The 27,710-nt window shown below is 34.9% G+C and overlaps 1 protein-coding gene across 1 annotated transcript; it reads right to left on the bottom strand.

Annotated features, from left to right (window-relative positions):
• Nucleotides 1-1,273: 1,273 nt before the first annotated feature.
• Nucleotides 1,274-27,284, bottom strand: LOC137402737 (acid-sensing ion channel 2-like). The gene is made up of 11 exons (XM_068089241.1): nucleotides 27,184-27,284; nucleotides 19,489-19,618; nucleotides 18,018-18,166; nucleotides 15,095-15,267; nucleotides 14,851-14,987; nucleotides 14,492-14,590; nucleotides 12,392-12,563; nucleotides 8,395-8,457; nucleotides 6,054-6,194; nucleotides 4,280-4,390; nucleotides 1,274-1,523 (listed from the first exon to the last, which is right to left on the bottom strand). The coding sequence occupies exons 1-11, from the start codon at nucleotides 27,282-27,284 to the stop codon at nucleotides 1,345-1,347; spliced, it is 1,455 nt and encodes a 484-aa protein (XP_067945342.1). The 3' UTR covers nucleotides 1,274-1,344.
• Nucleotides 27,285-27,710: the final 426 nt, after the last annotated feature.

Here is a 27,710-nt window from a genome sequence, read left to right on the forward strand (position 1 = left end):
TGATAACTCAAAAATTATGCTGGGTTTTTAATAAACAAATTTTATATTAATTTTCATATAGTTAACGTTGCTTCTTCCCAAATTGGGAATAGACTTAATTTACCTTTTTGACTGTTGTCATTAATGTTTATGATGTAGATAGCTATTTACATTTTTATGCATTAGTAGTGTCTAGCTTTGTTAAGAAAGGGCTACACCAGTAATGTTTTATTGTAATCGTGCAGCAAAAATATGTTAAAACTATATTTTGACTTTGTGAATCTTAGTTATGTTTCATTGAGATCCTCGAGAACACTCTATTTGTTTATATTACCTGCAAAAGTTTAAAAACTGTATCACATCACAAAAATGATTTTAGAAAACTACTTCCCGTAATATCACCGATAGGTCAGTTGTCTACGTTCGACTTTACAAGCAACTCAGCTAAGGTGTTGCGAAGTCCACATGACATAAGGATCATGCAGACATTCATGCCAGTGAGCACATCCAAAAGCACAAATATTGTTCTATATGCTTGTGTAACTAATTTGGTAATCTATTTCACTGATGTTACGAGTAAATGAGTGCTGAAGTTAGTTGCTGCTGATATCCTTTTTGAAGTCTGAACTTTTCAATTCTTACACATTATTTGCCCCGTAATATATGTGTATGCATGTGTGATACCATGTGTTAATTTTTAGATAGAACTGCATGCACTTTTATCGTTTACAATGTCAACAGGCGATAGAACTGCTGGCTAACCAATCGTTTCTCTGATAGGTGGTACAATGATTAACTCTATGATACTTTTATGTGTGATAATAATGAATAACTCTCTTAAATCTCTGATGTGTGACAAGGAATATATTTATTGTTTCTTTGATTATGTGATATAAATGAATACTTCTATTGCTTCTCTGACGAGTGACACAATTATTAAACTTCTGATGTATGACAACGAATATATCTATTGTTTCTCAGATGTGCGACACAAATGAATGACTCTATTGTTTCTCTAATGTGTGACACAAATGAATGACTCTATGGTTTCTCTGATGTGTAACACGATTGAATGACTCTATTGTTTCTCTAATGTGTGACACAAATGAATGACTCTATGGTTTCTCTGATGTGTGACATAAATGAATGACTCTATCTTTGCTATTTAAAGCTAAATCATGTTACTCTTTATTCTAAAATAAAAATTGGCACTACAACATACTTTAAATATTTTTACCAATATTCCGATGAGTTAAAAAATATTAGTGATAAAAGGAGATGCTGGCAAGTGGAATAGCAGAAATTCATTGAAACATACCATCTTCTCCAGTGAGAGCGGCTTAACTGAACCATGTAGTCACCCTACTAAAATGTATTCTTACTAGGGTAAAGGTCATTACCAGAAAATGGTTTCACAAGAGACTTCAGTTTCGACTGCCTCTTTGCTAGAAGGTTTGTGAGAGAGATAATGCCAAACTCTGCAAACTCAAACAACGTGAGAAGGCTCCCTCCTATACACACACCTAAGGTTCCTCCAAGATTGGCTGCAACAAATCGAGTTGATTTCTGTTACTAAACATTTAAATATTAGAACCCACTTCACTCGATCATTAGCTACGTGTAACTTAGTTTTCTCTCACTCATTCAGACGACTGAACGGTTTGAAAGTAAAAATACTTTGATAAAACTGTTGCAAAAAGGATTGTTGGAGCAAATTAGTAAACTACAACTAACTACCAAAAGTAGTTTTTTCTTAAACTAGTAACGATTTTAGTGTATTTCTATTCTATTACAGCTTGGTTATGAGACGCGACTAACTAATTCTATATAAATAGATTAAATCCAAATAAATTGAAACTATCTTATGTCAAGACACATGTATTTATACATAATACAATCATGGTATTAACTGAATCACTTTAGCGCCAGTCAAATGATTTGCTTATATAGTATTTGAGTCCTATCGAACTGAAAGTTGACTGGAACGTTATGCTTAAATACATGCATTTTAATACTACGCACCAGTTAAATACAAGACTATCATAACTAAGAACAAGTAAATAGACTACGTAATAGCTTCACAATAAAAAAAAAGCCCAACCTACATTTAATTACTGCAGAACTGTTGAAATCATACCAGAAAAAGCTAAATGTTTTTGAAATAAACTGGAATCGTTAAAGAAACAGTTTTCCGTATCACAGTTTCTCAATTGCTTGATTATAGGAGGTATGATTAACTGATGAGAAGAACAGGTGAATAAGATCTCACTGAAGTGTTTGCAGAGCTATTTAAAACTATAATCATTACCAGTACTACCAAATTATATAACAAGTTATTTGTAAAAATAAACATTCATTCATTTAAAATACAATACAAAACAAAATCTAGTTTTTCATACAAATATTTTATGCAAGCACACCAGAAGTAATTTATATAGTTTAGTGGAACTAACTATGAATATAAATGCTACCCATTCTTTAATATCAAGGGAATTATTTGATTTTTGAGGTGAATCATATAATTCCACCTTTGATTATCTGACCATGTAAGTGAGTAGAGGAATGGACAGGTTGGAATGGACAGGAATGGATGAGTAGAGTTGCTGCACGGGTAATAAAATGTTTTTTAGTTACTTGTGAATTAGTTGGAGTTCATGAATATGAATTTTATGAATTTGAGTAACTTAAGCTAGTCTAAATATTTACTATAATAAGAGCTGTGTCTGCCCTTTGTCTAGATGTTAAGAAAAAAGATTGCACACCACAGGAATTGAACCCATGCATTTGGATGCACGGATGTTAAGCCAAGCACATTGAAACATGCAGCCACAGTGCGACTTGAAGTAATTAAATTTATAATTATTACACATCATTATCTCTCACGGTGCATCGGACTGCAAGCATTGTTTTTGAAGAAGTCTGATCATATATTTTTCTTTTAGTAGTTCACGCGGTGCAGTGTGCGTATTTAAACAATCACTATAAACTGGACATACAACAGACAAAAATAAAGAAACGCTCCGATTTATATAAGTAGATAGAAAACTTAATGACATATTTTTGAATATATACATACGTGATATGATGAAGAAGTGACTGCAGTACCAATTACCGTTGAAGGTGATTTTAAAACACATCTAACTTTCAGGTTAATGATTTGATGACCAGCCTCATTCTGATGTGCATACTATCTGATAGGTTTAAAGGTGGGCAATAGAAGGACATGTGTTTTCAAGTTTCTTACAGGACGCACCCACAAAATGGCTACCGTTGAGTAAGATTATATAATAATCAATAGGTGAAACCTGATGACATGCAAGCCTAGGCACTTGAGTTGTCTTCTCTCAACATTTTTCGGCTAACACAGATATCATGTCAGGCCGACATGCAGTGAAACATGAACTTACACACAGTTTAAATTGATTTTCTCAAAAATTAATCATATTTTTCTATCATTTGCAATTTTTTTTAATGATTGGGATGCACTGAAAGTCAGAATGTTTCAAAGTTAAAATTGACAGAACTTCACAGCTGTTAAAATGCTCGGATCAAGTGAAAGTCTGATTATGACGTCAATAGTTGCAAAGAGTCCGACAAAATAGAAAAATGTAATGCTGCAACTTCAATGCAATAGCAGAGATAAATAACGTGAGAGAGACAATTGTGAGCCTAGTAATGTCATTTCAGTCTGTATTTCTCTTCTGAGCATTTTATCAGCGATCAAGTTTTGTCAATTTTAATCTTGAAACACCCTGGCAGTCAGATCACCTCAAACATCAAAAGCAATCAAAAATGATAAAAAATATCAGTACTTTTACATAAAATATACTAGTTTTGCGTAAGCTCATCTTAAAAAGATGCAAAATATTTACCTAGAAAGTTTATCAACTATTTCTATCATGCTTGAGGCTTAAACCCAGTTTCAATGACTGTTTTTAAGATAGCCTTTTGTACGGAACAATACAGCTTTTCACTACAACCCACAATTCAAAGCTCGGCATCAAAGGGTGAATTAATTACATGAGGAAAACTCATTTGAAATTTTTTTAGTATTCACTAAACTTTCAATTAGTAATAGTAATCTCAACCTTTAACTATTCACAAAGATCTCAGGCTACATCATTCTACAGAGTCTAAAAAAGCATACGCTTATTGCTTTCCATGCCTCGTCTATTACATACATCATGTCGTACCATTGCAACATCCACCTTACATCTTCTACAACAGTAATGGCTACCTAATTACCCCCTGAAGCACCGACACACAAACTAAAGCAAATAGGTTGTGAGTTTGACCTTACCAATCAGATCGTAGGGAGTGAAAGCAACCTTTTCCTCAAGTCTCTCATACGACATCTGGCCGTAGTAGATAGTAAGGGCCACATAGTTTTTTTTCATGTAGTCAATTTCTTCTAAAAATATGAAAAATCTAATTTTAATAAAATGAAACAATTTATAGTAACAACTAACAGCTGCATAAATATTAAGGTTGGACACACAGACAGATGTGTCATCGTAATGATATGGGCATCAATGCTACAACATTTCTTTGGGTTGCTTGGCTGATTTTGTTTCAATGTGTTTTTAGTTACTAAGAATCTTTCAAAAAGTATACTAGCTGACTGAATCTTGGGTAGAAAAGTAAAAAGCAACATTCACGATTTGTTTATATATTTAAAGACTATGGCGACATAGACATCATTTCCCGTACTCGTACAAGAGAAAAAGTGTTCTCACCACTGACAGAGCTTGCCAAACACTGTGGCTAGAAACAGTCATTGGTTTCATTGGCTAACTTCATCGCCTTTAAAGCTACTGTTGGCTGGTAACTAAGAATTTAACGAATAAGAGACTATAAAACTACTTCTAGTGTATAAATCCTGCAGTGACAACTTTTAATTGCTTGGCTTGAACTTGAGATAAAGAAATTTGCCAAAAATAATAAAAACTGCAATATTGTTTGATCACATACATTGTTTATAACTTGAAACCTCTAGCATCGGTGACCATCCATGTTCACAAGTACCTTAAGCTATAACTTTCATACCAGGATTCACAACTCAGGTATTTTAACACTTTTCATCTAACTTATACACCTCACTCATACAATTTTAACAATCTTCATCTAAATTATATACCTCATTCATAGTCATGACTGATGCTAAAGTAGTAATATTTATGTCCTTGTTTTTATGAACGATGTTGTTCATAACATAGGAAGTCTTCATTCCACTTGTCTGCTGCATCATTTTCATGGCCAATGATAAAATGCTATTTGTGCCTGTTTTGACGACAAATTTTGTCCTGAAAATGTCAACAAATGCATCACTTGTGCGTTTCCACCAAGTTAGGTCATAAGAAGAGGCTGAAAGGCGTGTAAACCCTGAGGTAGAAGTGGTTATAGAGGTAGGGGATGTGTGAGCCCTGAGGTAAAAGTGGTTATAGAGATAGTTGATGTAACTTTTTTTAACGTTGGTAATGTTACAGTTTAAACTAACTTAGCCTTATTCAGTTTTATTATTTGGCGTTTTCTTTTTAATTTTTGCCAGCTACTGATTATCTAATCATCTAAAGTATAGAGGTACATATTCTCTGCAGTCTAGCATCATCTGTTGATGAATTCATGTGATAAGGTAATCTCAAGCAAAAGATTGACTGTATCAACCCAGATTATAAATAGTTCCGAATACACCTGCAAAGGAACTCTTTTTCTAATGCCACAAGCTTTTCACGCATAGCCGCAATTTGAAAGCAGCAATGCACTGAAATAGCAAACTTAGTTTGATCTCCACCTCCTACTTACCGTTAAAAGCTTCAGCATATACTTGACAATACACTAAATTAATTGCTCATATTTGATGTTGAAATTTTATCTAACTATTTTAGTTCTGCTAAGTAAATGTAAAGATGCTGGTAAAAATGAAAAATAGACCCATTGTAAACAGTATACATGTACAATGGAAGTTTTTTTAGTTGGTGGTTTGTTCAGGTACTGAGCCCCGCCTGCTGTTCACAAGCCTTGAGCTCTAAACCATTAGGTCCTGACTTTTCTCTGCACAACTTTCTTGAGCTTACCAGGAGTAGCGTTCAAAGTGCTTCGTGCATATCCAACACTTGGGAAAGTCAGAGCAGATACCTTAGCTGAGTATTGAATTTCTCGACATTCAGACTTGCAGTTACAGGCATCGAGATGAGATGAGTGGGCATGAAACTGACCTACAACAGAAGTGAAACCAACATTACTTCCAGCAAAAGTGAAACCATATTACTTCCAACAGAAATGAAATCAAATTACTAAGAGCAGAAGTGAAACCATATTACTTCCAACAGAAGTGAAACCATATTACTAACAACAGAAGTGAAACGCTTACCACTCTGAGCAAATAACTCCCAAAGGAAGACTATATTGTCCCTATAACTAGAACGAACATTTCCACAGCAGGAGTAAATGCTTTCAAACAAGAACCAAAGATTTATGACAACAAAAGGGATGTTCCCCAAACTACAAAGTTTATTGTACACATTCATGCAGAGAATTTGTCTGATAACTAGATTGACAATTTCTCAAAAAGAGCAGCGTCAACATATGTGCTTTGAAAAATACTGACCATTGTGACCATCACAAACCATGATAACCCACACGTGGCTAACAACTGCTTTCGTGACCAGAACTCTCCTACCTACCGCGCAGGACTACACCGATCTGCAGTAAGTCCTATTTTAGTGATTTTAGCCGATCCCAGGTCGAAGCTTTATGCTCAAATATACCGCTTAATACAATCTATCTCTATATTTATAAATCTCAGTCTGTAGTTCAGTTTGTCCAGCTATAGCTTTTAAAATATTGAAATGAAAAACGTGTATCGCAGAAGATTCAATCTTGGAACCCCCGTTCGCCAGGCAAATGCTTTACCAATTTAGCTGCACAAGATTGATAGATTCCTTGGGCGATATATGTTGTTGTGTGTGGGTGAAAATATGCTATCCCTCTCTGTTACGGCGCAACGTCATTTTACAGATTAGTAAGAGCCATAAATAACTAGCTTACTTAAAGGTTGACTTGCAACAAAATTCAAATTACAGTTATTTGATATGAAAAGATTCACCATGTCTTACTCTGTTGTGTTGTAGGTGCAAAATATGTGGAAAAGTGATTACAAGCTCTTAAAAGCTCAAAAACGAACAGAAAATCGCAGCCACACGAGACCGCCGTAGTTTGGATTCTCTTTCCAAAACGACTCAAATGTGATGTAGTTGTGAGAGATGGTTTCTGTTTACACTTTCATGCAATCTAATTCGTCGAAATATTTTCACAAATATACTTCACGCATTCAATAAAACTATGTCTATTGTTCTTACGCGTCTGTTTTATCGTCATCATAATGTTGTCACTTTTAGCAGTGATATCTTATAACTTACCGTAAAAATTCATTTAATTTTTTAGCCTTAGCTTGAAGGAGTACATATCATTATCTGATAATCATGACGAGCCTGTTGGTCACTTGTGATAATCGAAAAGTGCTGCAGAAATTATTTGTGAAGTATTTGGTCACATGATCAGATTACGATTTGGCAATTAGTTCAAACCGAAAGAAAACTGTAAAGTAGCGAGCATCTATATTCGATACAGGGTCTTCGGTAAAACCCGAAGTGTTCGTCATAAACTAATGCTACGATAAATTTTAAATTGAGCTTTTTATTGGCCTTTCAATTCTTGTGAGAACATCACGTGACAAGACAATAACCAAATTTCATGGCTACGTCATCGAAATAAGGAGATTCCAATCTACGGCGGCTTTTCGTTTTTGAGCTTTTAAGAGCTTGTAATCACATTTCCACATATTTGGCACCTACAACACAACAGAGTAAGACATGGTGAATTTTTGATACCAAATAACTGTAATGTGAATTTTATTGCAAGTCAACCTTTAAATTAGCCATTGGCATTGTGCCAGGCTAATGGCAAGCAACTACTGTACATTATAAGCTGGTTTTTAATACATGTACAATGCCGGGCATTCCGCTAGTATGTACTATATTACTCACAAGGAATGAATAAGGATCATTGGTCTCTAAACTTACATTGTCGTAGAGCTCACCAGGACCACAGATTGATTTATTTCGAAGTGAAACAAAAATTACTTATGACAGAAGTAAAACCAGCAATAGGTACGACAAAAGTTAAGCCAGCATTACTTCCAACAGTAGTGAAATAGCATTCCTACAACACACGTCAAACCAGCATAGCTCAAAACTGAAGTAAAATTTTTTACAATCAAAGTAAATCACTCCCATTACCAGACCTTCCCTTATAACAACGGGCTACGTCGATCCGCAGTTGGTTGTATTTTGGTGATTTTATGGCCATGACCACAGGCTAATTTATCACAAAAACAGTTAGATTGAGAGTACTTACGCAGTGCAGGGGTAGAGCAATAGAGCATTTCATACATGTCACATGTTCGTGTGTTGTTCAGAGCTGAAAGTTTCAACAAAAATTACAATAGTCATAGCCCCCTCAGTCAAAAAACTTTCGGATTGTTTTAAATAAAATAACAATAGCATTGTTGATCTATAGCATAAACAATGGCCATTGCCTAACAGCTAGAGAGATACAGAAGGATGTAGAGTAACTAAATTAATTGCTGGTGTTATATTATTCCTGTGACTCAACTAGAATGATAGCCATTTGAGATTAGTGGCTAACCTCTTGCAGTATGAGGTCACTTTAAGCCATAAAACATTGCTCTTAAAATATGCTTTTAGAAGTTGAACAGATATCTATAAACAGTGTTTCATCCTGACTTACAACATTATAATGATACAATATAACAACATATAATAATTAATATACATGTACATTATTTAGTATATATATTAATTATACTATATATTATTTTACATATATTACAAAAATATAATATTATAACTGTATTCCCATGACCAAACGCAAACGAAGTGATTGTTTGGGAGCTTTATGATAAATCCATATGTGCGCACAACTCACGAAAATTATTTATTTTATTCTCATGATTATTCAACAACACCGTCGCAAACCCTTGTACCGAAATCTCATGAACAAATTTAACCATTTTTCAATGAAGTCATTTAAGCATAATAATGATACAAAACACATACATGTATAAACCTATTTAAATATGTTACCAAGTCTTTGAAATTTGTAGACAATATTCTAAACCTTACCCATCTGATCGGATAATACATAACTAGACAGATTAATTTGGCCTAAAATCGCTATTACATCCTGAGAAGCCTTTTTTAATCACAATTAAGACCGGCCAACGATTACACCAGTCTATGGCATTGTCGAATTTCCGAAGGTTTCTAATATTTTTCTGTTTTTAATATCTTGCAAAATATTCAATTATAAGAATAATTATTCGATTTTATAAAATTATTATAAGATTTAATTATAAGAATAATCATTCGAATTTATTTATCCAAAGGTTTCGGTAATAAACTTAGACCGTTTGAGGAGTAGACTGATTTACAGGTACAAAATTGTGATACACAGTTTATCAGCCTATGTTTTTTTGTCCAATTACCGAAGGTTTCATTAAATTATTTAGAACGTTAGCCAAAATTATTTACATCTTATGTACAAGCTAGGGCCGAACTACAATGCCACTTTATGACGAGAAGATTTTTTATTTTGCTCCAGTTTGCAGAAAACTTCCAGACGCGTGAATGCTGATGCTCGCTTTCTGTTACAGATCGCTATCAAAAACATTCTACATCCAACACAACCAACTTTCAAACTGTGTATATTACACAGCAGCTTGCCATTTTACTTCTAATATTGCATTTCTCTTATTGCAAGAGAAAGATATAAATATGTAATCTTTTTATTTCATTATTGCTGTTTGATGTACATAATAACACCCAGTACATTACAGCTACCATTGCAGCTACCATTGCAGTTCTCCTATTGCACTGCAGTGCCATTTGACTGCTAATATTGCATTTCTCAACCAGCAGTACCCTTTCTTTTTTCCAATATCACTTTGGTCGTGGGCTGTATGACAAGGGAACTTCTAGTTAATATAATAATAATATATAATTATTAATATATATTAATTATTACATACTATTAAAATATATCATAAGATAATTATATGTACAAATAATATATAATATATGATAATTAATATATACTAATTATTGTATATATTAGATATGTTATATGCATTAATTTAATATGAATCACTGTATTTTTCAGACTATTAGCCGCTGCTTTTTTCAGACGATTTGAGCCATGCGGCTTATATAGGCGTGCGGCTATTCTGTGGCTTTTTCTTTCACCGCTAGGGCGCATTAACCAGAATATCTGGTTAGTGCGCCTCTAGCGGTGAAAGAAAATACGAAACAAGGCCTAACGGTACTGTTCCGTTAGACACTAGGTTAAAAAGCGTCGATTAATACGAAACATTGCCGTTAGGCACTGTTCCGTTTTAAACAGCAAAGTTGCTGCCGCGTTAAAAAGCACCGTCCTGAGTTCTGCGGCCAATACAAAGGTGCGGCCTATGTATTGTTTTATTATCGTTTTTTGGAAAATAAAGCAGATGCGGCTTATATAGAGGTGCGGTTTATAGTTCGAAAAGTACGGTAACCATATATAATTACAAAATAATATATAATAATATATACAGTATGTCATAATATAAATTCAGAATTGTTTACAAAATTATGTTTGTGACCACAATAGCGGTCATGTTGTTATAGTCTGTTCAAGTCATATGGTTTCAAAATATCTCATTAATTAAAGAGCTAGCCCATGTAACGCAATTACTGCATTGTTAGAATGAATTACGATAAGGGATATGTGTGACCTTTAGACAAGTGTCATAAAAATGGAGAAGAAACACTCGGTGTTAGTGGAGGCCACTCTATCCTAGAGAACAAAATGAATAAGATGCTAAACGATATCCAATAGTAAAAACTAAATGCCATCTCAGAACGACAATAAAACCACAGGCTAGGCAAAACTTGGTAATAGTTTATAGTGACCAACCATTATTACAATGCGAAGTAAAACAACTTTGAACACTGTTTTGCAATTCTAGCCGATGGAGCATCCCACTTTACACTGATCTAAAAAACCTTTTCACCTCATAGGCTCATATAAGTTGCAAAAGTGTGGCTGATAGAATTTAGTGCACCATACGAAAAATATGCAACTGTTAGTCTTATAGTCATACCCCGACATGCGAGCTTATTGCATTCCGAGACTGAGCTCGTATGTAATTCTCTTGTATCTCAAAGCATTTATTCCTTTTTAAACTAACTAAATACAAATTAATTCGCTACCCAACTTTTCAAAAACCACCTATAGCAGGATACTACTATGGCAAATGTGTGTTTTGGTTTTAATTTAATACCTACACTCAAAAATTAACAAATACCCATTCATTGGTTATTAACTGCAGTAAAATGAAACATTTTGATGTACAGTACTGTGTGAATTTTTTACCATTGTAGCAGATGGTGGCGGCTCACGCAGAGTGAAAGACTTAACTGCATTACGTTCGGTGCACTAAACTTTTCTGACGGTAACATACCATAAAATTATTAAAATTAAATGAATTTAACTTACTATAAACACACTTAAAATGAGTTTAAATCTTATACTTATCTTGATTATAATTTTGTCTTCAATTTAATTTTTTCGTTTTCTTTCCCCAGCTTGATATTTTTGTTTCGCTTTCTGCATCACTTTCCAAACTGGTCAGATGAAAATGATCAAGTGACGCTGTTTTCGTAAGCGGCGGCGTCTTGCGAACCCGGTGGCCTAGCGACCGCATCGAGAACCGTCTCATGTGTTTGTATCTTAAGGCAAAAATTTTGTTCAGATTTTTTTCATATCTCCAACTTTTTGTATGTCAGGTAATTCTTATGCCGAGGAATGACTGTAAGCAGAGAAGAAAAAATTATTTCATTTCTAAAAAGACAGAATGAACCTTACCAACTTTTTCAATTTTTGATCATCTGTTTACGTGGTTAAATGTGAACTTACACAAAATTTTAGTAAATTTTATCAAAAAGTATCGATATTTTTCTAGCATTTGCGATTTTTTTATGCTTGAAGTGATCTGACAGCCAGAATGTTTTAAGATTTAAATCAAAAAACTTGATTGCGGTTATTGACGCTCAGAAAGATAAATATGCGTTAAAATGATGACACTACTTGCTATCGTCGCTCGTGTCTCTATTCTGTTGGTCTCTTTGAAACTATAGATGTCATAATAGTGCTTTCTTGAAACGGTAAACTTGAAACGCTAATTTTGAAACATGCTGGCAGACAAATAAACTCAAACATTAAAAACAATCATAAACGAAACTAAAAGCTGCTACTTTCTGAAGTTTAAAATAGTTTAAAACCAACAGATGCTTACGCGGTTGCAGAAGGTCACGGCAGCTACAGAGGTTTATAACAAAAGCAGCTTTGCACTCCTGAAAACACCCCTGGTAGGTGTAGCTGTCGAAGAAGTGGAGAGGATTTTCTCTGGTCATTGTGTCAAAGCAGTCTGACTGGTTATCATCGGCAGGTGGTGGTTCACGAATTGTCTATAAGAACATGAATTACCTGTGCGTAGACATCATTTAGACTATTTTCAAGATAATGAAACATTGTGGCATTTGCTCTCTTGATTTCTTTAAACGTTGACTCATAACAAAATTCACATTAAAGAAATTTGGTATCAAAAGATTCACCATGTCTTACTCTGCTGCATTGTAGGTGTAAAATATGTGGAAATGTGATTACAAGCTCTTAAAAGCTAAAAAACAAACAGTTTATCACAACCATCACGAAAACGCTGCAGTTTGGAATTTCTTTCCTTCTTTTCACAATTTCATGCAATCTCATTCGTCAAAATATTTTCACAAATATGCTTCACGCACTCAATAAAACCATGTCTATTGTAGTGTTGGGCCGGTATTTGGTTATCCGCTCTTATCGATACCGAGGGATTCTCGGTATCCGTGGAAACCAATCATTTTCGGTGACAGCTGGTTATCCATGACCGGTTTGATATGATCGGTATTTATTCGTACAAGCCTATCGGTAAATGGTTATACGGATATCCGAATAGATTTTTAAAACGCCTCTTTGACGAGCATGCTAATCTCAGCGCATTGGCGAACGAATTCAACGAACATTTCCACGCTTACCGTATCTACTATTATATTACGTCACATTGATAATGCCACCAGCCTCGAAGGTTTGGGAGTTCTTCTCCAAAGATGGGAGGATGTATAGAGACTCTATCGGGGCTGGACTCTAATTGGGCTGAGTATAATTATGTGATTACATTACCTGATTACAATATGTGATAGTACGATTTCTGTAAACTGTTTCAGTATATTTAACAAAAAGAGCCCCTTGCCATTATCTATCTGTTCTCTATTATACATAACGTTTGTATCAATAATTATATTTTTTAATAGAATAAACAATAAAAACATCTATCATGAAACCTATATTTCCATCTTTCTTTTTTGGCTTGCTAAAACAAGGAGTCTCCTAGCCATAACAATATACTGCTGACTAAAGAATGTTTTTTGCACAGGCTATTTTTTGCACAATGATAAAAGTTGTTCGAGACAGTTATGGTTTAATGTTTAAACCAAACTTTAAACCATTTAAAGTTTAAACACACACTGAAAACCATATACCGAATGACAATGCCAAACTTTCTTAATTGGCAAAGGATACCGAAGATGGTAAATACCGAGGATACTGATACCGGGAAAACCAATAAAAAAGTGCAAGGATATCCGATCCGACACTAAATTAGATACCGGTCTAACACTAGTCTATTGTCCTTACACCTTTATTTCACCATCATTGTAATGCTGCCACTTTGAGCCCTGATATCTCAAAATCTACCGTAAAAATTTGTTGAATTTTTTAACTTTAGCTAGAAGGAGTGCACATCACCCTCTGATGACTATGACGAACCTGTTGGTCACCTGTGATAGTCGAAAAATGCTGCAGAAATTGTTCGCAGGACTGTTTCGCAACTGTTTGGCAGGAAGTATGGGTCACATGATCAGATTACGACTAGATGATTAGACCCAGCCAAAAAAACTGCATAGTAGCGAGCATCTCTCCAATGTATTTGATATAGGCTTTTCGTTAGAACCCGAAGGGCTCATCATAAACTAGTGCTACAAGACAGTTTATATTGAGTTTGATAATATCACGTGTCAAAACAAGAACCACAATGTTTGAGAACGCCATCGAAATAAAGAGATTTCAAACTACGGCGTTTTTGTGATGGCTGCAATTAACTGTTCGTTTTTTGAGCTTTTAAGAGCAAGTAATCACATTTCCCCATATTTTGCACCTACAACATAGCAGAGTAAAACATGGTAAACCTTTCGATACCAAATAACTGTACTGTGAATTTTGTTGCAAATAAAACTTGAACATTTATTTAGTAAAGCTAGCTGGAGCTTCGAAAGAAGACAATTCCTCAAAAGTCACTCACTTCAGTTTTTTGGATGTTCATGATCATTTCAGTACCAGTTGGAATGCCGTAACCAAGTTCAGCCATTAGGGGAACCGTTGTGTGGTCATGTAAAAGAACCTGGAGAATACAGCAACAGCATTTAGCATCATTACAATCAGTGCCTACATTACAATCAGTTCCTGCATTACAATCAATGCATGCATTACAACCGATACATGCATTACAACCAATGCCTGCATGCAAGAATCAGTGCCTGCGTTACCAATTGTTATTGCTTGCACTAGTTCTTCTTGCATTAGCAGTGACTATTTTGCTTGCAGCGTCACAATTTCCGGTGTAATTATGTTTTTTTTAAAGTAGACTTTCAAGAAACTTACAGAAAATCCCTCAGAATAGGAGAAAGGACCAATATAATACTCTGAAGTGATAGCATCAAGCATAAATGAAATGCCTCCGGTTCTGCCGGCCGAGTTTGACTCGAAGGTGCCATTCTCGTTAAACTGGAAACAATAGCCTGAAATGACATTCCAAGCAATAAGTGAACCACTTTACAAGGAAGGAAAATCCCGGTAATCGTCATCCATTGAAAGTACTTGAGAAGATATTCGTAATAAAACCTGCCTGCATCTGTTCTTATTTGATTTAACACTGTATCACAAGGAGTTGACTGTCCCTTTACCAAGCAGGCAAAGAAGGTCTCATTCATCGGGTGAGCTGATGACCTCAGCATTTCGTCCATGCCATTCCGAGACATGTTCACAATACTCATCAAATATGGATCGCTCCAGTTGTACCTGCAGTAAGTTACAGGGCTTTACATCTGAGAGTTTCCTAGGCTTGTCCACTCTTGGATTGCTAACAAATTGTCTTTTTCCTATTGCAAGACCGTAATTATCACAAATTTTATGAGTTATGAGCTACTCAATTGTCAGTAATTTTGGAGTTATCCTACTAAAACTCTAAAATCTTTCATGCTGGTTTGAAATCATCTAGTAAGAGTCGCATAATGTCAAGACTAAAGCTAATGAAGTCAAATTTTTTCGACACATAATCATTGAATCATACACAATTATACAAATAAACACTTTATTTAAAAACCTACCACCACAAGGAAATATCCTATTGAATGATCGGTGTCTTTGCTCCGATTGAACATTGTAATTAAGACTACAAACGGAATTAAAACTGTTGATTTTTAGCCTCATTACCAACTCTCTAACAACAGTGTCAATCAACCACTTATTAGCATCCAGAATAATTGTTTGTATATTTATTACACATGACAATCCCTCTCACTGCACACTAGACTGCCAGGTACTAATATGTCAGAGCAAATCAAATATAAACATGTATAAACACATGAATAAAAAAAAGATATTATATTTGGCAGTTAGTCTAAGTTTTACCAAGATGACAAATACTAGAAAAATCACAATCTCTTCAACTAAAACATATTTTTAAATAAAAGCAATTCGTCAGCTATTCCTGGATATCTGGCAGTTGAAAGCGGATTGGTTAAGCTGGAGCCATTCCTTCGTAGAAATGTTACTCACAAAAGCAACTATATATTATGCAATAAAACCAACTTTTTGGTAAAATATTTGCCATGCTAACTATACATTTACTTGTCAGGTGATGTGGTACTGAGCACATACCGACCTTCTGCCTTTACGTTAATAAATATATATTACATATATATATTGTATATATACACAATATATATATACATATATATTGTATATACAATATATATATATATGATTATATATACATATATACAATATACAATAGTATATATACAATAGTATACATATATATATATATATGTATACTAGTTGTACTTCCCGGCTTTGTCCGGGTAATAAAAAAGTCTTTGGACAAAAAATTGATTTGTATTTAACATATAACAATAGTTGCCATTCTAACTTTCAAACTACATATCATGAGATAAGTGTTTTTTTGTAGTTGAAATAAACAGAGAGAGAAAATAAAAACAACGGTAAAGGTTTCCAACTTTCACCGTTTCAAACAAAGAAATATCATATAGTAGAAAACTAGATCGGTATTTTAAGGACATGAAATCTTTTTCTATTTGCTGGTAATAGGGAACTAATTTTGTCTTAGCTTAAGATCACTAGAGGTAGTTTTATTTAAAGAAGTAGAAAGTGCCGAAATATATCACGGTAATTTTATTTTCACTTAGTAAGCATTTCGTATATATCTAGTAGATAGTTCAACAGTTCAAAAAAACTTCCAAATTATTTTTGGTGTCTTTAAGATGATTATTATTATTAGTATTATTATTATTTTAAGATGAACTTGATTTACGATTGAAGATAAACTTGCACAACATTTTAGCAGATTTGCTCTTAAGGTATTTGTTATCATTTGTAATAGTTTTTTTATGTTTGAGGTGATCTGACTGCCAGGATGTCTCAAGATTAAAATCACCAAAACTTGATTGCAGTTAAAACGCTCAGATCAAGTGAAAACGCGATTATGACGTCGATAGTTTCAACATAGACCAAAAGATCAACATCAATGAAGAGACGATATCAACTATAGCAACGACAGCAATAGTGATATCATTTCGCATGTATTTTTCTTCTGAAAGCTTTAACCGCGATCAGGTTTTGTCTATTTTAATCTTGAAATATCCTGGCGATCAGATCACCTCAAACATCAAAAACAATTGCAAAAAATACCGATATGACTGCTGACCATCTTGAGTGTCAACTAGATATCTCCCGAGCAGGAGGTTGGCAGTTGAAAATATTTAAATACAGTTGACTCCCACTAAATACAGTCGACTCCCACTAAATACAGTTGACTCCCACTAAATACAGTCAACTTCCACTCAATATAGTTGACTTCCACTTTTTCAGATTTCACTCCTCCAAGCCCACAATTATCTGATCAACATCCTGTGTCCGAACAATTGTCTGATGCGGCCTTGTCCGTCCAACGAATGACAAATTTGACTGTTTGGTAGCTCTAGCGACATACGTGAGTTCACCGCCAGTGTTGCAATGTAACCTTCATTTAATATCCCTGCTATTAATATTATACTGTACCTTATTACAAGTAAAACCATATTTCACTCTCCAATGTATGCTGTATTTGTATATTGTCGTCTAGGAGTATGTACGCAAAACAATATAGGGTGTTTAATGCGTATTACGGTACAGTACTAAATTTTCAATGTCTGGTCTTTTAGCAATTTTTTTGCAATGTCCAGACATGGCCCAGTCTGAACCATTGATGATTATCTGTATCACCACTTTCTATAATTTAATGTTTTTGGAGTAACAGATAAGATAGATAAGTTTTGTTTGAGATTTAAAATATGTTTTGCCTTGAATGATTTCAAAGATTGATAAAAGTCAAATCTGGTAGATATAAAACAATGCTATTATGATTGCAGGCTAAAAGCAACTGGTGAGAAATAGAATAGCATTCCCTGATAGTATATTATTGTGAGCTGTTTACAATTTAAGAATGTTCTAGAATGAAATATAATTAAGTGAGGCAGGCTATGACTCACTTGCCATCTGGAGGTGGAGAAGGCACATAACCAAGGTACAGATCAGAAAGAATTTCTCTAAACATGGAAGCTTGAGCCTCAGGTATGTCCGCAGAAGTGGTATATTTCTTCATCCAGTAGTTCTGATTACAGATGGTCACCGTAGGAAACTGCGGAGTCACATTCCATGAAATTTTAACAAATCTTTCATCTGACCTTTTTTAAAACTAGTGGCTCCTTCAGTTTGTGAATATTAAACCGATTTTACACATAGACAAAAAAATGAATAACTTCCTGTGAAAAACAAGATGTCCGAATGCAGCCATAATAATGCAGCCATGGATAATTTGAAAAAAATTATCTAGTACAATCTAAAATGATGTTATCTTCATTTACCAAGCCTGAACCATCATTTTAAAAAATGATTTAAGACAATCTAGACCGATGTTGGGTTCATTCACTAAACCTGAACAATTTCACCTGCGAAAGGAGATTTGCTTATAGATTAATTAAGACAAAATTTAGTTTAAACAGGAAATGTGCAAACCGAATCTCAATGTACTTTAAAGAACATATCATAGCCTTGATTATTTGTCACCGATATAAAAAGTAACTACAATAAGTAATAGGTAAAGTGACAGAGAAAAGATGACTGAAGGGGAATGAGAGACACATCCTAAGTATTCCCATTTACAAAGGTAGAAACTTTAGGATTGAGGAGATGAGCACGATGATAATGGAAACATTGTTTAACACACACAGGTACTTGTTATCTATGTAATTCAAACCAAAAGCAACTTGTTAACTTTGCACTTCATACAAACTGGTACTTGATGTAACTGTATTTAGTCATGTATCCTTGAATCAGGGCTTTCATATGCTGCATGTTAGGAATAACACTGAGCAAGGTTACAAGAAATATTCAAATGAATATCACCAAGTTTTCACAAATAAGATGAATAATACCACGATAGATGTTTTTGATATAGGTGTAGTTTACCAATATGTAAGCGAAAACCGGATGACCTTAATGTTTGCATTTTGGAGTTGTCTACTCTTGACTGGTTATTCGCACGCTTTTGTTTGTGAAGCAATAAAAAATGCTTCCTATTCCCTGCATCAATCAGTTGTGAACCTATCTATTTTCTTCTACAAAAATCTAAACAATCCTATAATAGTAACAAATCGATTTAAATATCAAACGCTAACAACAGAACGTAACAATGCATCTCTATATTGAACCCAAAGCTTTTTTAAAAAATAGCGACTGAAGGGTTCTGGGAGGGCCCTGCGCAGTGCCATGGAATCAAGGGATCTAAAGGACTATAAGCCATAGACAGGCTCATACTAGTTATGTACATGATAGTTACAACTTTATAAACACAACTAGTAACTAATGAGTTTACTATCGTTCCTTTATATAACATCAAACGGCTGTGCTAAATGTCAAGGTCAGCTTTTAACCCATAAAAAATTCAGCGTTAAAATATACCTTTAATTTCGAAGCATTTTTCACCTTGATCTTTGTATTTAGGAGTTTCTTGTCATAGTCTCTGAGGAAGAGGTAGGTGGCTATCATAAAGTAGGTAAGGCAGCCGCCTATGAACACGCTCCATAGTACCCTACAGGCACAAAGATTTAGAGCTATAGTGTGAGCAATACTTCAAAGACCGATTAGGATGTCTGCTTAGCTCACTGCAGGCAGAGGATGTGCCTGTTTGTAAGAACATGGTTATACAAATTATGCCTATATGATTTTTGCTGGACATGTATATGAGTTCAGTGGCAAGGGAACCTTAACGACTGGAGACATGCCTAAAGCAATTTATGGTTGGATGTCATTTCTATCATCACCAGTAGGTTTTTTGGGAATCAAACCCAAACCTGTTGTTTGCAGATCAGATACTCCAGACCACTAGTTATTATACACAGACCACCAGGTTATACACCAGACACAGACCACCAGGTTATACACCAGACACAGACCACCAGGTTATACACCAGACACAGACCACCAGGTTATAGGACACAGTTTTTATAAGGATTCCACTTTCTGGTATCTTTACAAATCTTGGCAGCAAAAAATGTGTAATTCTTTAACGTGAATTTAAGAAGTTCATCTGACAAAGGTTCCACCATGGAAACCTTCAATAGAAAAGTGCAGCAATATAGTCAAACATTTACATATAACTTGCTTCGTCTGCCAAAATTAACATTTCGGTTACATAAAAAGTGCATATGTAAACCTCTATTATATATATATATATATATACATCTATATTATATTTTATTGTATATATATATATATATATATGTGAACCTGTGTATAATTTAATTTAGCACTGAAATCATAATTAATAAAAATAATAACAATCAATAAACAAGGTTCTCATTCCTGCGCTAACTCCAGTGATTAGATCAGGAGACGGAGGTAGTGATAAACTCAGTATAACCTACTCAGACTTACTACTTATGAAGATAAAAATAACTTACATTTAACAATTTTTATTTCTTTATCACTTATTCATTGATAATGAATTTCAGTAAAAAACTAGCTTCAATTAAGAAACTGTTAAGTTCTAAAGAGTATCCTAGGTTGAAATTACTTCACACATAGAGGCACATATTTTATAAAATTTGAAATCATATGTGATAACCCATGCATTGATTGTCATCGTTGGTTGAGTTTTGACTGGTTTTACAGAAAAAGTTTGGTAAGAGGCATTGTACTGGGTCAGAGTGACCAAACAAGGAACTTTCACAAAACTGGGGTTTGTAAAAACCATTGCACTAAATTCTAAGTGGATGTACGAGGACATGTTTTACAGAACAGATGTATGGTAAGAAACATGGTGCTCATCCCGAGTAACTACTCGGGCTGAGTACCATGTTCCTTGCCAACCCATGTTCCATACCATGTACATGTGTACGCTGATGGTAGGTGTCACTATATAGGTGGTCCTAAGGTTTTGTTTGACTATTGTCTAGTAAAATCTGACCGAAAGCCATTGGAAAAACTATAAATTAACTTTTGCTGTTATTTTGACAGCTCTGGATCCTAATGTTATATTTTTATAGAACAGCCAAAGTATAGTAGCACAGCAGCTGGTAACAATACATACATTGTAGTGGTTATCATTTGTCGTTGCTTCCATGATCAGAAGAAACTGATCAAGTTCAGATGCGAAAAATAATCGAAATGACATCAACCATGAACCAGCTACGACTTTCCGATAATGCGGGTGTTTCAATCACTCAAATCATCCAATGGCTAATCAGCCAATCAGCAATAAGTGAGTGCTATTTTTTTCAAAAAAGCTCTTGGGTGTTTACAGGAAATAACTGAATTACATATCTTTCTGGCTTCCTGCAATCGTACAATGACATGAAGTATGTGATGTCACCAATGGCTACAGGAAACGCTTCACTCAGCTAAAATGTTGGATTAGAAAAGGTTTTCTTTTTTATCTTTATACATTAGGAAAGGTGGGGCCACTTAGGGAATGCTTGTACATAACTAAACTTCTCATTTCTCAAGAGAAATATTGATTTTACTCTCATTGTTCAAACGAAAGCTGGCACACTCCTCTCACGCGCTGATGATGACGATGATGTTCATACGATATCAGTAATTTTCTCTAGTACAGTAAACAATTTAATGACAATAACTATTCGCGATCAAGTACAACTTAAATAGGCGAGTATAACTATGATAGCTGGATGCTACATGCAGGAACCAGGCACTTATCATGACTTGCAAATTTGATGAGTTTCTAATAGAAACACCAATATTATTGTAACGTAAGCACTAGAGGTGGAAAGTGATAACAATGATCTTGCACAAAATTTTAGCACGTTTTATCAAAAAGTATCGATATTTTTTCATCATTTGATATTCTTTTTGACGTTTGAGCTGATCTGATTCAAGATTAAAATCGATAAAACTTGATCATGGCTAAAACACTCAGATCAAGCGAAAGTGCAATTATGACACCTTTAGTTGCAAATAAAAAACCGACAGAATAGAGATTCACAACCCTGCAATTTCGAAGGCAATAGCTGTTATCAACTATAGCAATGATATAAACCAGTGACATAATTTCACACATATTTCCCTCCTGAGTGCTTTAACCGCGATGAAGTTTCGTTGATTTGAATCTTGAAACATCCTGGCAGTCGGATCATTGGGAGCATCAAGAATAATCTTAAATTATAGAAAAATATCGATACTTTCTAATAAAATTAACTAAAATTTAAAAGTTCATCTTAAATAGTTTCAAAGTAGTAATAATAATAACAAAATTCTTTTTCCGCAATCTCTTGATATCTCGAGTACAGTATTATGGCATTTATTGCAAAGCTACCCTATAATCTCAGTAAAGCGTTTCTAAAAACAGATTTACACCAATTTGTCTTCTATAAACTTTGAAAAAGATATGTAAGTACTGAAATGGATCAAGCAATACTGATTTCAATAATACAAAAAGTAATATGAACAATCGTTACTTTAATAAAAGCAGTGTTCATCTGTCTGTCTGGAACTATGCTGAGAGCATTAGAAAAAAAACTGCATCCCACAGGAATTGAACTCGGACCCTCCATATCACAGGCCGGCGCTCTAACCACTATACTACTGGTGCACCTTACCACTCCATGGGATACTTCTCCATATACTGATTACTCATGATGATCTCATGCCTTGGCAAAGCAGTGTAAAGAACAATGCACATAAAATGAGTAAAAGCTCAAGATGTAAAAGGTTGACTGGACAGTCATGAACTAAGTAGGAAGCTTGCTAAGAAGCTGTCCTGAAAATCTTTTTTTCCAAGAATATGCAAAAGATTGCTAGAAGTTTGAAACAAATAGAGAATAGTCAAATAAAGTTCCGACGAAATTATGGCCCACAATCGGCACCCTGACCACAGATGAACCGTATTTTTTGCAATATAGGGTGCACCATAAATTAGGTCGCAGTCTCTCTTCCGTGGTCTATATTTGTACTTAACCAATATATAATAGGCACCATTTTATAAGATGCATTTAAAAGCATAAAGAAAAAAGCAACAACAAATGAAAAACAGTGAAATTGATCAATTTTAATGAATACAATATTCATTTTTCTTTCAATGTTTTGTCCAACATTCAGGGTTCCTCCTCATCAGTGTCTAAGTCAAACTTGGCAGCTGTTCGCGGTTCGGATTGACACCAGCTTTTTCAAAAGCTCTGACAAGCTGCCTGCATATGGTGGTGTAACTTGACCCAGCTACTTCTCAGGGTACATGAAGCCTAATAAGTGTGTCACTTTACCATGTCACTTTACCGATGCCATTTTAGAGAGGTATCTTAACAAGTAAATAGCTATTAGCAGCGCACCTCAGCTGTTAGCCTGTCTCGACAAACTGTTGTTTTTGCGGAGTTGTTCTCCTGTCGAACGAGTGAACAACACAACAGCTTGTCACAAGACATACTGCACCTGATGCATCAGCTGCACTTATTAGGAGTTGTTCTCTTCCGTCTATGCGGCTTGGCCACAATGTTATGGCGGTCGCTCCATTGGTAATCATAACAAATTGCGCGCAAGAATTTATGTAGAAAAAATAAGATGATAACATTTAACTAAAGACCAGTCTCTGTTGTAAACATTAGTAAAATTTGAGAATAAAATAAATTGAAAATAAAATCTATAAGAACAAATAAAACTGACTGATACAAAAATAGAAATAAAACTGATTGAGCGCACAAATAACGACATGTTTAGTCGCCGTTGTCGCCTAAGTTCTCAAGTTCTACTAAAGTTTACCGCAGAGACTGGTCGCTGGTTAAACGTTATATTCTTATTTTTTCTACATAAATTTTTGGGCGAAATTCGTTATGATTACCAATGGAGCGACCGACATAACATCGCAACCAAGCCGCATAGACGGAAGAGAACAACTCCCAATAAGTGCAGCTGATGCATCAGGTGCAGTACGTCTTGCGACAAGCTGTTGTGTTGCTCGCCCGCTCGACAGGGGGACAACTCCGCAAAAACAACAGTTTGTCAAGACAGGCTACTCAGCTGTTTACATAGGAGTTTTTGTTGTTTTATTAGTAAATGGCCCGCGAGCAGTGACTGTAGTGTACTTATCAGAAGCATACGAAGCGTGTTTCATTTTTTGAAAAAATATTTTATGGATTCAAGTGCGCATAATGGTTCGAAAAATACGGCAGCTGGAATTGTAAAGTGGGATAAATTGCTGTGAAAGATGCTTCTTCTAGAACAAGAAAAGCTGAAGCATCAGTAGACCTACAGCTGTTTAAGTAATACATGAATTAAACTATTCTATTTATATATCACGCAGTCAAACCTACCAAAGCCATTAAATACAGTGCAACACATAGTAACAGTTGAATACAATACAGTACATAGTAACAGTTAAATACAATACAGTACATAGTAACAGTTAAATAAAATACAACACACAGTAGCAGTTAAATACAATACAACACACAGTGGCAGTTAAATACAATACAACATACAGTAACAGTAAAGGGACTGCAATTATTAGTGTTGATTTTGCTGCGCGAAAAGCACTCAAAAGAACGATCCCGCACTGCGTGGTTATTTAATATAAAAGAAAAAAACTTCTGAGAGCATTTATAAAATTTTGCTAGTATCATGTCTTAGCAAAAAGGTCTGATGCTCAAATTTATTTTGTGTGTGCCTGTATTGAATACTATTTATACCAGAAGGCTCGAGTAATGGTAACTTCATTTAAATTTACAGATTTTCCATAGATCATTAGCTTTGAGAGTAACATAAACTGGAATAAAAAAACTTTGAAGAAACAGAAAGTTAGCATTAGAAATAAGCCAATACAGATTGCTGTAAGCCTGTAAAATCATTGACAGAAAGGACTCTCAAATTCTCGGTTAAGAAGAGGTCAAAATTGGTGACGAGGGGAAATTTTATTACCGTAAGTCCTCATGCTCAAGCCGCGCGGCTTGTGCTCAAAACCAGATGACTCACGAAAGTAAAAATAATCCTCCAACAAGCTGCGTATGCCCACAGACCGCGGCTAATGACCGAGGTTTTGTCGTCCTTGACCCTTTCGGAAGCGAGAGTGTTGGGAAAGGTTTCGCTATACCCCCGTCCTGTTGAATAAGAAAACGGGCTATATCAGTAAATGTGAAAATAATTTTCTTTTACTTCCAAGTTCGAATTAAAATTCCTAAACCCTTGCATCAAGAACTTACTTGCCATGTCTCAGCTAGATTTTTATTGCACTGTTAGAGGGCTTCACATTTATGGAAAGATGCCGGTCAAGAATTAAACAGTTTTAACAACCTATGACTGTGGTGAGTTAAACATTAGCAATAAATTCTTCTTTAGTCTAAAGTATTCCATAAACATGACCTTGAAAATAAACGAGTAGGTCGCCAAAACCCCGCACATAAAAGTGTATCATGACTGCGATTCTATGGTTATAGCGAGCAGAGTCCGCATTTATCGAGAAGCCGCCCTGAGCCTCACGTAAGTTTTAAAAACTTGGCTTTAGCCGCGGCCTATGACCTTGAATCAGAAGCCGCGCCCAACAACAAGTCGCCCGGCTTGAGCATAAGGACTTGCAGTAAACCCTTTTGAAAGTCTTTTTATAGCTTCTCAAATATGATGATCAATGAACAAATCTTACTGCATTCAATAACATCTCATTAGAAACCAATTGTATTTCTTCTGGCAAAACCGTGGACTGAGTGTGTACTGTTTAATTTCCCCTTAAACTCATTTGACCTTGACCAGCGAACAGTTCTATTATGCTGCCCAGCCTACACTGGGTGTAAGCTCACTCGAAAAAGTGTATGATCAGTATAACGACGCAATGACCTCCAAGTGCTCTGGCAGCAAGCATTCTACTAAAACTTAATTTCAATGTAAGTCGACTCCATCTGGTTCCCATCTTTACTATTGATGTTATTTTGCCATGCCTACTATATTGCCATATTACTATAGTTGAGGATTCATCTTGCAAAATATAAAGTGTGGAAAGCAAATCCCGACTGATTTTCATCATATAATGGAATATGAAAGAAAGCCAACCATTGATACTATTGTTGGTGTGGTTTAATAAATCTAGTATCCTGAGCAACACGTTACAAAAAACTCAGGTCTGTTTTATTTGGTTCGATATCATTACAATCAATCGTTTAAAAGTCTGCAGAACTTATCGATAATAAATTGGTAATTTGATCTTTATAAGTTGCGCTTAAATACTGCAAAACAAAAGTGGATGAATATCTTATTGGCTAAAGCAAAAAAAACACCACGTTTTACTACTTTTGATGTAAACGGTTATATGAGAGCAGAAATGCTAAGGCAGCAGTATTTAAGCATTATATAATGCAAAAAGTAGACCAAGGGGAGCTAAACGCAATAATCACCTTAAAAAAAAAACAATGGAAAAATACAATAAATTTGATTTTGGTTATAAACATTATATGACACAAAAGTGCCTATTCAGCAGCATTCAAGCATTTTATCTTTCAACTAAATAACCCAGGGGCGGTAAATCCCAATTGATTATCCACGTACAGTAGAAGAGAAAATGGAATAGCTATTACTGGCCAATAGTATCTAAGGTTTTAGTCTCGCCCCTTCTTTCCTCCATACCTCCACCCTTCCTTTCCTCCATACCATGGCTGTATGGTGCAAAGGAAGTTGAATATGAACTTGTACAAAATTTTATTAGGTTTTACCAAAAAGTGTCAGTATTTTCTATCTTTTACGATCGTTTTTGATGTGTGCGGTGATCTGACTACCAAGATGTTCTTAGATTAAAACGCTCAGAAGACAAATACGTGCTAAAACTATGTTCCAAGTTGTACAGCTGCCTGCATCTATTGTTATTGATATCGGCTATTGCCTTCAAGTTGCAGCATTATGCGTCTCTATGTTGTTGGTCTCTTTGCAACTATAGACGCCATAATCTCCCTTTCGCTTGATCTGATCGTTTTAACTGTGATCAAGTTTTGTCAATTTTAATCTTGAAACATGCTGGCAGTCCCATCACTTCTAATATCAAAAACAATCTCAAACGATACAAAAATACCAAAACTTTCTGATAAAATCTACTAAATGTTGTGCAAGTGCATCTTTAAACTCAACCTCGATGCATCATTCTTTAGTGAGCCTGAGCTGAAAACATCTCACCTTCTCACTAAAGATATCTTTTGCATCTTGACATATCTTATTCCGTGCATCGATGTCTCTTGCGTAAAATCATGCCAAGATATCACATCTCCGTTCGCCATTTTCAGGAAGTTGGATCAATGTTGCCCGCTCGTTAAATGACAGCGTGTTCTTTAATAAACCATCGAGACCATCCTACAACAACCCTTCAAATACAAGTGCACAATGATAATAATAATAAGATAAACATTGAATGAAAATAAGAAAAAACATACTAATGTATTGGACAGACTAGTATCACACACTGACAGCTTTGCAAGAAATTACAGTAACAAATCTACTTGCGAGGACTGGAGGGATGTTTAACTGATCTAAGAGTCTTTATCTTTGAGTCAAAACGCCGTCAAATCAACAGTAAATATGTCAGCTTAATTTTTAAACATCTAATAAAACGTTTAACGTAATCAACAAGTGTGTTCATAAAGCTTGGAAAATCCATATGCGCACAATTACTCCAAATATGGGCGCAGGTTTTAGAGCGTCGGTCT

Source organism: Watersipora subatra, chromosome 8 (assembly GCF_963576615.1).
Source record: "Watersipora subatra chromosome 8, tzWatSuba1.1, whole genome shotgun sequence".
Taxonomy (NCBI): Eukaryota; Metazoa; Bryozoa; class Gymnolaemata; order Cheilostomatida; family Watersiporidae; genus Watersipora; species Watersipora subatra.